Consider the following 12,857-nt stretch of genomic DNA (forward strand, 5'->3'; position numbering starts at 1 on the left):
AGTTTTTTCATTTTGAGTCTGGAAAAATGTGTTGAAAATCATTTCACTGGAGCCTCTGGGAGAAATCAAGCTTCTTTCAGAGTGGGAGCCCTGGGAGAACATGGAGTGTCGAGGTCAGCTCTCCCAACCCACCAGACAGCAATGGAAAGCCCCCCACTGGCTTCAGGCCGGACCCAAAGCCCCCCATCGGCTCTAGGTTGGACCCAAACATTTGACTTTTCCCCAACTCTTTCATTTGTATGTTAAGGCTTGGAGAAAGAGGAAGGTGAGAAAGTGAGAGAAGTATGTGTCTGCTCCCTTCCTCCTCTCCTTCTCCCCAAAGATCATTACCATCCATCCAACTTTTTCCCCAGATATGGTATCATTTGCGTCTGTGACTAATCTCTGGGCAGGAGAGAAAAATTATTTTGAAAGTTCAGGAGAAACATAAGCCAGCACATTTATGAGTGTTTTTCTCCTCTTCCCTGCCTCTAAATGACTAGAGCTTTATTATTCCTCTTGACCGCATGCTGAGATAGGTACTTTCCTTTCAAGCAGAGCCTTTGCTGGCAGCATGATACGGAGGCTCCGAACCTGGTATACGCTTTTGTCTTCATGTCTGACTCTTCCATTAACACCCATACTTCAGCCTTTCCCCCCGCTACTCCCTTAATGTTAATGCTTTTGGATAAAGATGACCCTGGAAGGCTGAGGTTTCAAGGAAAGTTAAGGTAGGTATTATGAAGAGAAACCAACCAGGTCTTAGAATTTTATTCTCTCCACATGCATCGTGATTTCACTTCATATGTCTTTTTATAGGCCTGCTCAGCCACGTCTGGGAAAGACCTAGATGTTGCTGTGTCATCATTAAGCCCTTAGCGACGGGGAACCAAGCCCCAGGCTCTGCATAGAGAGATGCCTCCATTTGTGCTCCCTCATGGGCTCCGTAGTGGCAGATCGGACTCAATGCACATCGCCACAAACCGGGCCAAGACAAAAACGTTTGGCTTTTCATGAACTGCTCGCATTTCCCTTGGAGGAAAAGGCGGCAGCAGGCTAAAGTCATTGTGTGGGTTGGATCCTGCCCTCAGGGCCATGCTTGGCCCACGCACAGCCAGAGAACACAACCAGCATTGTCCACCCTACAACCACACAACCACCACTATTGTGTTTGCAGTGCGCGCGTTATCTGAACTGATGTCTTCAGGAGGATCCTTCTGGTTGAGGGATGATATCACAGACTCTGTGTCCACTTTTGGTCTGGACCGTTGCTAAGAGAAAGACAATTATTGGCAAATTCCTCGAAGTGCTTGCTTCCTGCAATTTGGATGAAGACGGTTTGTTCAAGAAAGATGGGTAGGTGTGAGTTTCTGCCTCTTCCCCTTTTGAGAGTTATTTTTGCCAGTGCAAAATAGAAGATAATAACGCTCCCACTAAAAATGAGGTGAATGCTCCAGCTAACGTGAGTGGGTGGAAAGGACTTCACACAGGATGAAGCTGGGGACAAAGCTACCCCTGCCAAGACAAACAGCTGCAGAGATCTCTGGAAAGGAAAAGGGCCATACTTCACTGCTGTTCAAATAATTCAGCCACATAGAGCTAGTTGGGGCTGTGTATCCGTCATGTTATAATTAAAACCAATGGCTTTCACATGAAGAAAGAAAAGATGCATCATAAGTCATGCAAGAGGTCTGGAGAACTGATATCATTAGGGCAACAAACTGATATTCCTTAGGACAATAAAGATACGGGGCCTGTGCAAATCAAAGCAGAAAGCTCCCACTTTCCTTCCTACATCTGTCTTTCATTTGCCTTGCCTCTATCTGCCTGTTGTTGATGTTTTCTCACATTATCTTGGTCCCTTTGTTCAAACTGCATTTCATTCCAAGAAGGCAGGGAGCTCCAGGTGTGAATGAGGGCTGTTAGCGTGAACTCACTGTCGCAGTTATTATTGTTATCATTCCTCTGAAAATCAGCCCGATGGAGGTTTGGCTCCGTGTAATTTGTTCTGCCGTTTTAACTATATCCTTGTTAAACGTGAAAACTGGAATAAAGTGCAGGGCTTTGGATGATGGCACCCGAAGGTGCAGCATAACGAAGTGCTGGCATGCTGTGGAGCAAGGTGTTGGAGATTGCAGGGTTGGGACCTGCTGCTTGAATGAAGCAGGTGTTCAGGACTTAATGCAAAGCCCAGGACAGTCAGTGGAAGGCTTTTGGCTGGACATTGGCTCAAACTCTCACCAAAGCTGCACGCAGAGTGGTCTGTTAGGTATACGGGCTGTTACGTAGGCACAGGTTAACTCAAAGATGTACCTGTTGGGATTTTGAGTCCTGAATCCTTTTTTACATCTTCAAAACTATGGTGGCAATGGCAGAACCCTGGCTTTGAGGTCTGCTCCATCATCCTGATGTCCTGGTACTTGAACCTCACACAGTGGTGCTCTCAAGACATCCTCGTGCTGACACAAAGAGCACCCTTAGGTGCGTGAGATGGCACGGGCTGGTGCAGGTGTAGCTTGTGTGGCTGCTGGGCACCTTTTTATCCCAGTCTGAGCATGTTTGCGCTGCTGTTACTAGCTGCCCTTCCAAACCAAATCCCTGAAACTCCCTGAACGTACAGGGAGATATTACAAGGATTTTCTTTGTAGTGGGACAAACTGTATGTTAAAAAAACTAATACAGAATTTGTAAAGTTCAATAAGAAGTTTAAGTGTTTTAAATGTTAAGACCCCAGTGATATTAAGTAATCATATTCCCGCTATTTAGCAATCTAAACACATAAAATTTTTCCCATTACTATCGTTTCCATTACTGGCAGCAGACTTGGGGCTGTCTGGTTATTTTTGTCTTTGGACATCTTCTATGATTTTTGGAGTTCCTCTGGCTCCACCTACACATCCAACTGGGCCCTGATGTTTTGATATATTTCTCAGTGGTCCCCTCTGCTCCATTTGAGCCCCGGGAGATGCTATGGAGCTCCTTTGCGTGGCGGTGTTGGATGGGCACATCTTTGGGATGAGTCTGGAGCTGGAGGCACAGACTGCCGTAACGCTAAGCTAAACTCCGTCTTGGTACGACATGTTCAGTCCCCCCACAAATCGGGTGCAGTAGGAACAGCTCTGCCCGGATTCAGAGGTGATTAATCGCGCGGGCAATGATGTGTTTTCCTTCAGATGTGCTGCCTCAAATACATTTGCCTGTAAGTCGTACCGTAGCTTCACTTCTAAGACGACAGTGGTTAAGTGATCATGGTGTGCTGCAACTGCCCCTTAACTAGCAATTTTTGAAACGGTTCACATGGGTTTGGAGGTCTCAAATATAATAATTGCTAGGAATTTCATGAGTATCTATCGCCTGCTGGGCGGCAGGCAATAGATAACAGGGAAGCTATATTAGTACCTCTGCTCAGGGAGAGGTAATAAGTTCAATTGTTAACAAACACTGGCAAACCTGCACTGAAGGTGAAGGGGAGAGATGTGCTAAAACAACCCCCACACGTGCTCACAGCACAACGTGCTTTAAAAAAAAAAAAAAAAAAGATACTTGCCAAAAGAGAAAGACACACAGGCATTTATTTTATGCTTGAGTTCTCTGCTAGAAAATGACACCCCTCCGCAAAAGGCAAAAGGTCTCTTGAGTATTTTTCCCTCATTTCAATGCTCATCAGGAAGAGAGGACCAAAACCACTCTGCATTTTAATTTAAGCCTAAACTGCTTAAAATTAAAATAAATGAATGACTAAATAAATACACAAGCAAATATGACAGCAGGCTGCGCTTGGGCACTTCTGCACTGAGCTGCTCTGCAGAAGCCATCCATCCTTAGCCTGGACCAAAGGTGGGTGCAGGACAGTGGTGCAAATCTCCGCTCGGGGACATCTGCCTGTGGTCCACAGGCCCTTAGGGGATCCCTGTCCTAATTCCGCAGTCTGCAATAGGCTGAGAAAAGGTGTTATATGCGTTACAAATACCGCCGGGGGTCTGCACTCTCAGCGCAATACGAGAAGGTCACAGGCTGAAACAATTGGAAACCACTGAGCAGGCTGAAAGATGGAGAGCCTGCAGAGGCTTCACGCAGCTCAATGCTCCTTCCAACCCGTTCAGCATGGGGAGCACTCGTGGGTGGCACGCGGGTGCTTTGGGAACTGGAAAGCACTGATCCCAAAAGGAGATAGGCTGCTGGACGGCAATGCGGGTACTAAGCTGTTCCACAAGAAACCCAATCTTCTGCCCTGAATTTTTCCCATCGCAGCTTCCCCTCTTTCCGGTGCAATTCTATAAACAGGAAAATCTCAAGTTAGAGTAAAAAGCTGCAATTACAGTCTTGGAGTACAGAGAGAGGTCAAGGGAAGGAGAAGCTTAAGCAAACGGCACCGCTGAGCCAGTATGCGTCTCTGCTGGCTGAAGGTTTATATCGTGTTCAGACCTGCGGCCGAACAGGACCCTTCAGAGCAAAGGACTTGGCAGACTGGGACCGGCCAGGGCCAGCTGGCAACGCGAGACTGGTCGGGGCAGGGAGCGTGGGGTTAAGAGCTCGGCTGGGCCACATGGACTCGCCAAACTGGCTGCAAGTCCAAAGATAGCGACCGTAAGAAGCTTTGACCAGCTAGTTGGTATTTCAAGAGAAGGGCTCTTTTTTAACGATGTTTTTAGAGAAGTTCCCCTCTGTGTGGCAACAGCGATGCCTTCCTGTGCCATGGTTAGCTCAGTTCAAACCAGCTCAAGGGTCTGAACCTCCCACTGCATTTCCTACGGTGGATATTTCTAAAAACGGCTTCGCTGGTGGAGTCCTCTCAAAATAGCGTGTTAAAGAGCGAATGATTTAGCACATAATTGAGAAGCAAACAATGATGCTGCGATCAGCAAGAAGCCTGCAATGATGTCAGCTACAGGGCAAGATTTGGATGCAAGAAAGAGGAATATGCCAAGAAAAATTAGTAAATATCTGTGTCTTTGTATCTTGGTGTGGAGAGGTAGCTTCTGCTCCAGCCCCGACGGAGACAGAGTTCCAGGGCTATTTTGTTTGCCAGCAGCAACAGCAGTGGTTCAAAAGACACCAACTGTTTGCACTGGAGAAAGCGCTTCCCGCTGCCACCAGGAGCGAACGCAGATGCTTCATCTGGGCTTTTCCACACACTCCAGCTAAGTTTGAGCACACAGACCGGCCTCCCGGCTCTGCTGCCCCTTGCCCCACGTGAGAGCTGACTTTGTGCTTCCCCGGGGCACTGCTTGAAGACTAACAGCAGTGACAGTAACTAATGTTGCTGGTTTCAATGTTGTTTTACAACCGTGAGCGTCCAGGCTAATGGATTTAGTAGTGAGGGAAGGGAGTCGTTAAAAAGAAAGAGCTCAGTTCTGTTTTCACTCAGGCTGACAAAGGCCCAGCGACACTGCAGAAATAACATCATCTTGTAGATGCTGTTGGGGTGCTTTCTTGCCTGTCCCTTGCTGCCCGGGTGAAGCAGCTTGTGGCACAGTGTGGGCTACTGTAAGCCTTGCTGGGTTGGCAATGCTGCTGTCCTTAGCCCTATGGAGCACTTTCTTGCTGCCCACACCCTCTTCCTGCTCCACCCATCCACCCATCCATCCATCCATCCATCCATCCATCCATCCATCCATCCATCCATCCATCCATCCAGCTGTGGTCCCATACGCCACTGTGTCTGCCCCAAAGGCTGTGGGACTCACCACGCGCTACCCTGGGCAGGGTGTAAATGAGCAGATGTAGGACTGAAACACCCCAAACTTCTCCCTCTGCCTCAGTCTCATCCATATACCAGTTTTCCCCCTGAATTCAGGTCAACGTCTTTTAAGATCCCTGCTCCTGCAACCCCCTACTCCTCCACACCCAAAAAAATGCCTTTGTGTTTGGTTTTTTTGTGTGCTTTCCCACTGAGCCTTTGAAATGGTAGCGGCAAGCTCCATTCCCAGGTCCTGTATCTGACAGTCAAAGCCTTTCCCTCTCCTCAAGCCCCGCTCAAACCATGCCATGAGATTAACCAAGTGGCTTCTCTCAACTGACACACATCAGAGACTGAGGCTGCTCCAGACTGACTCGTTATGCATCAGGTGCAGCAACTTCTCACTAATAACCAAGTACATAAGACACATTCTCCAGATCTCCACAGGAATGGACTCGACAAAACCACATCATTTTACAAGGAACCTTCCCTAGAGTATCGCGTCCTCCATCCCATGTCTTGGGCAGAAGGAAAGCAGCAAACCGAATGCTTCCCTTTTTCAGCAATTCCTTAGCTTTTAGTGCAAAGGAAAGAACCTAGACATACAAGATTCTTGAGCTATGGATTTATAATAACATTTTATTAATATATTATGCTACAAAAATATTTTGACAAAATAATATTAGAAAGCATCTTTTTATTACACTCTTCAAAACAGTTCACGAAAGCAGGAGGCGGAACAGGAAAAAATATTTGAAATACATTTGAATTGAAAACTGACAAACATGCAATTTAAAATTCAGTGTGAGCACGAAGCTGCAGGATGGTTAATCGCTCCTGTAGAAGAAAAGTACTGACTATGCATTGGAAAGACCTCTCTACCTGTAGCTAGGTTAAGGTGCCTCCTGAAAAAGCTACTCACAGGAAAGGTTGCATTTGGGTTGGGAGAAAACACACATGCATGCACGCACACAAACACACACACACACACACACACGCGCGCGCGCGCGCGCTCTCTCTTACACCCTATGATCGCAAAATTAGGCAATTATCTTTCTGCTTCAGTTAAGCTGAACCAAGCTTAAATTGAAGCTGAACTCTAGCACGCTCCATGGAACATTGATCGCTTGAGAGATATGACAAGCCCATATGCTTTTTGGATATAATATAGAAATATCTTATGGTACTAAGCAAAGTTTGGAATGATAACATTTATGCTGAGATAATAACTTTGGCACTTTGGTTTCTCTAACATAAATATATGATGGGAAATTCCTCCCTAGCAGTGGTATATGGTAATGACTGGGTCATATAATTTGACTAATCAATGCACTAAACATAGATTAAGTTCTCTCTCTTTCCATCTCTCTCCTGCTCCACAAATGTATACTGAAGAACTTAGATAAATATACAACCCTGTACCTTGGGTGTTCCTAAATTACAGTCGAGCTTGGAGGAACGGGAAGGGAAGTTCAACAAAGCAGATTTTTGACACCTGTATAAAGCATAGTTATCATAAATCATGTTCATCATTTATTGCCAGAAGAGGTATTGCATTATTCAACAGCCCAAGGGATTGCAGAGAAACTACATCAGTCATAAAATATAGAATACCTTCTGTCCCAGCTTGCTAACTGGTTCTCCAAGTGGCAATGCATGTTAATATAGCATCCACAGTTAAACATAGGCAAGAAAAGCATTAAAACAATGCAAGAGTGGAAGTTAGATCTGTTGCTGGTGGTATGGGATATTTATTCCACCAGGGCAAGAGCTTGGCAGTTAATTAGCATTCATTTATAATGTTACAGTTATAGATAATGTGAATTCTATTGGTATCAGTTGTGGCTGCGTTGAAAAGCTCAACCTTACGAGTATTCAGCTTTTGACTCATCCAAAATGACGTCCTTGATTGCCAGACACTGCGTGACTCTCCTGATTGATTGTGTTTCTCAGAGGTAAACAGTATCACTGGTGTTTGCTATTATATATAGTGGACATGGATATTTTTGTTAAATACCCTGGTCCTGGAATCTTGTGATTATATGGGAATCTGAGCTTTCCTTCGGAAAAAGAAAACAGTCGGTTTCTAGTTTTCCAAGAAACCCACAGGAAAAACTGAAGTCCCATGAAGCTGGTAGTCAGCGTTACTTCCAGAGCACGTTATCAAGTGTGATGCCCGCTTTTTAAACTCATGGTGAATATAACCACGATCCATAGCAACGGATGCGCACAGATCTGTGCTAACTAGTATTAGTGTATTTTAATTAATACAGGGCTGCTGTAGCTAGTAAATAATCCATTTTATCAATCACAGTGAGGGGTCTCATTTTCTAGTATTGCTTTGCTTACAAGCCACAGATTGAAAACAGTTACCCTAACTCGTACCTTAAGGTAAAATCAACGGAATAAAATAAACTTTTGCTTAGAGACCCGTGTTGAAGCCGTTCACGTGGGGTTCCTGAGCGAGGACCTACAGGAAGCTACTTCATCTTTTATTTATTGTAAGGAAGCCGTGTCTTCTCCCCTAACCAGAGGAAGCTCAGAAGACCAGGTGAGCTGGGTGCTTTTAGGTGGCAGAAGTCAAGCGTGTTGACCCCAAAGCCAGGAGCCACCTTGCTTTGACCCCTGCGCTGCAGTGGGACAAACGCGGGGGGCACCAGCGCAAGGGAAACTGGGTGAGCTCCAGTAACATTCATTCATTTCACGGGAATTACGGACAAAATGCCAGGAAATGCAAATAAGTCAAAACATACTTGTCACATCCAAGCTATTTACATACTGTGATAGTCAAACATCCCGCGGTATCTGCGCTAATGAATATGGAATAGTATGGTCCAGTGGAGGAGTGATTCGGAGAAAAAAAAAAAAATCTCATCCGTGCCCAACGGAGCGACTAGTCTGTGCGGTATAATGACAGCTGTGAGCATGGAGATACCTGTGTGCTCCTAATATTCAAAAACAGCCCCAGAGGCTTATGGAGAAAGCCACAGGTAGGGAAACTGCAGAACTGTAATTTCTAGTCTTGGTCCCATTGGTGTTTTTCCTTACAGTTTTGGACAAGTTATTTCTGTTTTTCTCTCTGCCTTATCTTTATGCGGTCTTGTCTAGTCACACTGTAAGTTTTCCAGCACCTGGAATTATTTCTGGGATGGTACCGCAGAATCATTGCTGGATTCGATCAGATAACAACAAATAACATTCATTGGTTTTTGGTTTGTTGGCTGTTCCCTTTTACTATGTAACTTATCATCACCCTTAAGATTTGCCTACCTTATTTCCAGTTCTGTTTTTGTAAATAAGACATTATAATTCAGTTCTGATCGCTGTCTTGAATACAGCAGGAGAGCCAATCATCTTTTAAAGGCGTTAAGGTTGAATTTGAAGATCTGTTAAGCCACTATATTCAAATGGAGGCATTTCTAGGGCAACAGCTCAAATAAAATGGAAATGAAAGTTCTCAAAAATATGTTTCCAATATCCAGCCCCGTGCAATAAATATTATGCAAGGTGAATGGCTTCTGTCCAAAACTAACATCTCTAATCTTCCGCTAGCCAAAATACACAATATAAAAGTATGCACAGGCCGTGCTTGAAGCCTACATTTGGGGCGAAGCTCAAAGTTTTCCATTCAGCCTTATCAGCTGTTGTGCTTGGAAAAAAATAAGGGTGGCTTATAGCACTGTCTGCTGTACCCACTTAAACCGACCACAAATCTACACAACCTTCTGTCAAAAACAGAGCAAAGGCTGGAGGTCATAGCGACCAGTAAGTCACAAAGAAGTTATCTGTATTCTCCCCGGCCTTTGCAAGGCAGTGGGTTGGGATGTGTGATGGAAAAGCTCAGTATTTCATCACGGTTTCAAATAAAAATATGTGCCTTTTGCAGTCTAATTATTTCCTAACCTGCTTTCCTGAACTAACTGGTAAAATGACGAACAAACCATGAATCCTAAACCGTCTCTCACTGCGGAGACTTTTAGATTGCATGGAATCATCTCGCCAGCCCTGGCAACCATGCTGTAGGGCTGGTGGGAAAGTGACATGACTGTTTTCAGTCAGACTTTTATCAGTATTATTACTATCATCATCATCGTTATCACCTGGTATTTTTTTCAAGGTGAAAAAGCACCGCTTTTTGGTAAATAAAAGTTTGCATTGTATTTTTTTGAGTCTTCTTTTTTAACTAAGATGTTTTCATCATGTGTTCTGGATTTTTGGTTTGTAGATGACTTAGAAAGAAAACCACTATTTCAACCAAAATTAATTTTCTTATTGAAATCCAAAGGGATTTTTTATCATGTTTTGTTGGGGGGCAAAAAAAAATCAACATGCTTTATTAAATGTTAATAGTTTTTAAGATGGACATGGTTTTTTTTTTCCCATAGATGTTGTTCATCGCATTCATGAAAAGTAGCTGCTTGGATAGGGCAGCAAATTTTTCGGTGAGTGTAAGGTGTCACAACGTTTCCACCTGAGTCAACAGAAGTACCATAGCCTACAAATGGAGGAATGTTCTGTACATCTCCATGATGAAGGTTTTAATTTGATTCCTGTGGTACTCAGGAGATTTTGGCCAAGCCGTGATTCAGCATGGAAATACCAGCTCTAAGCAGCATAATAGCAAGACGATCAGGAATTTGTAGATGTTTTTTGCCCTCCAGGTTGTCCATCTGCATTAATACAACTGGTACAATGAAGTTCTATAGGTTAACAGGATACTACACCTTTACACCCTACAGACAGACCAAGTTCTGTTCTCATTTAAGCTGGGAAAGTTTGTAGGCTTGTGTTTATCTAACATGAGGGAGAGAAGAAAATAATTCCAGTGGGATTATTCCAGACTTTAAAAGACATTTTTTATTAAGAAAAAGCTGTCTTAATTTGCGTTAGCTAATGAATTAATCCCAGGGCAAAGAGGGAAACTGGTAATTTCCAAAGAAGTTAAATAGTTTAGTTAAAGACAACAGGGGAACTTAGAGGGTTATCTTGACTAATGACTTACTAAGTCGTATAAAAATAACTGGGATTTTAGGTTGTAGCAGCTTACGTGAGTTAAAAATGCACCTATTTTTCTAATGGGCATAGGCCACAGAGAGCAGGATCTGCCTTATTCAGTGTAAGCTATGCTAATGAGATTAAAAAAAAGTAAAATAAAGGAATTCGCCAGAAATGTACTTATTGGACAGTTGCTGTAAAAAGTAATCGTTAAAGAAACCATCTGGTGTCAGTTCAGACATTTGCAGAGTTGTCAGTTAGAAAACAAATATAGAAAATATTAATTTATCTGTTTCACCATCGCTACTGATTAATAGGTATGTTATTAACATATACAACAAGAAAAATAAGTTTACCAGTCGAATAAATACATTTTTTCTTTTTCTTTTTTTTTCTTTATATGAACATGTATATTTTACAAAACCCCATAGCACTATGGGAAATAAAGATCCTTCTACAAAAAGAAGATGTAAGTCAGTGTTACAATAAAGCTTTAGAGTTTCAAAATGTATCTGGGCAAAAGGACAAAAACCAGCTAGAAGGCACTACTGATTCTCTGAGAAGGTCCAGCTTGTAACCGTTGTTGTCTTAACCTCCCGTTCATTCATAAATTATCTCTCTCCTCTACTCCAAGGGATTGCACGTAATACTAATGTGGTCAGGAAGGCTGCAGTAGGTTCAGGAGAAAAGAAGCTATGGCCACGCAGAGAGGAGAAGTTATTGATGGCCATAAAATGCCGGCTGAAGCTGAGCTTGTAGGCTGAGGCTGGGATGGGAGATCTGAACGCGGTCTCTGATCCAGCCGGTTTGAAATCCAAATGGGAGGTTTGACTGTGATGTAGCCGTTGGTTATCCTGATATAGGAAGGCAACGTGGTGGTGCTAAAAGAAAAACACAAGAGAAGGAAATTAAACAGGAGAACTCTTATCTCTGCGCTGTGAGCTGTCACTCTACGTGGTAGCAGCAACAACAACAACGACCATCACAATTATTATTACTGTTCGCATGTCTTAGATGTGCAGGGAGAGCCCCAGGGGCTGATAAGTGTGATGATCTGGAAACAGCTCTGATTCCAGATGTCCCTCAGCTTCCGGCTGCTGGTAGAATACAGCCAAAGGAGGGATCACTCTTGATATATCTAACATCCTTTTTTTTAAGCATCCATTATTGCTCAGCATCAGACTGTGATAGATGTATCTTTGTGCTGACCCAGGATGACCTCATTCTTACGTTCTCAAGTACCTTCTTGCCACCAAAGGTCTCAAACTTTGTCGTGTCTCAGAGACATGTCTTACTCACCATGGACTGGATACTAAACCCAGGAGGGGCCACAAAACATGTTCTTCCCTTGTTTCACAAGTCATAAGGAATTTCTCTGGATCCCCTTAACGCAACTGATAACTCTGAGCACAGGAGACCAGGCAGCTTTGTTTCTTTTCCTGGCTTTAGATCTTTTGATCAAATCACAATGCCAAAACCAGACTCAGTGTGAAGTTTCCCTGTCCCTGTATTTGCCTCAATAGCGGTGTGATTGCTTATTGATTGTAGCGTTAGTCGGTACTTTGATTTGAATTTGTAGCTTGGAATTCAGCATGATTCCCATGACAATGAAGGTCAAAAAGGTCCATTTACAATTGATTTGGAATTTTTAACTTGTAATCCCCGTTTCATAAAATGCTTCCATTGCATCCATTATTGCATGATCCACAATCCACCATTTGTCACAGAGCAGCACAATCGAGCATGCAAACTGTGCAAGGTGGATTCTGGACTTACTTAAAACCAAGGCGTATCGCTGTGGAGCAAGGAGGAAAAAGACAAGTTGCCCTGAAAACAAGACGTGACATTAATACCTGCAGATTCATTGTGTTACTTTTAAAATCTTCCATAAAGGGGATTTGGAGGCACTGAAAATGACGGTCAAATGTTTTTTTAATGGGGCAAGAAGCTATGCAGTCCTATAAATATTTAGATACAGTATCTGAGATCCTGACCTTGGAAGAAAAAGGCTGCGTCTTGCATAAGAGCAGATAAAAGGAACAATACCTTGCTCCGGATTCTTGCACAGAAATAGAACTTAGTAGCACTGAAGGCTTTTGTCTCTTTCTGTCTAAGCAATAACAAGATAGCTTTTATCTCAGATGCTTTAAACGTCTTGAGTCAACCACAAACTGTGAGAAGATCAGAGTCCACCCAGAAGAGG

General features: G+C 43.5%; 1 protein-coding gene across 1 annotated transcript in view; it reads right to left on the bottom strand.

Moving 5' to 3' along the window:
• Positions 1-6,289: 6,289 nt before the first annotated feature.
• Positions 6,290-12,857, bottom strand: part of TRABD2B (TraB domain containing 2B) — a 303,259-nt gene continuing 296,691 nt past the window's right edge. Inside the window, exon 7 of the mRNA XM_054211574.1 lies at positions 6,290-11,535. Within this exon, the coding sequence (XP_054067549.1) occupies positions 11,313-11,535 (223 nt within the window). The 3' untranslated portion in view covers positions 6,290-11,312. The remainder of the gene's footprint in view (positions 11,536-12,857) is intronic.

The sequence above is a fragment of the Rissa tridactyla genome, chromosome 8, assembly GCF_028500815.1.
Source record: "Rissa tridactyla isolate bRisTri1 chromosome 8, bRisTri1.patW.cur.20221130, whole genome shotgun sequence".
Classification (NCBI taxonomy): Eukaryota; Metazoa; Chordata; class Aves; order Charadriiformes; family Laridae; genus Rissa; species Rissa tridactyla.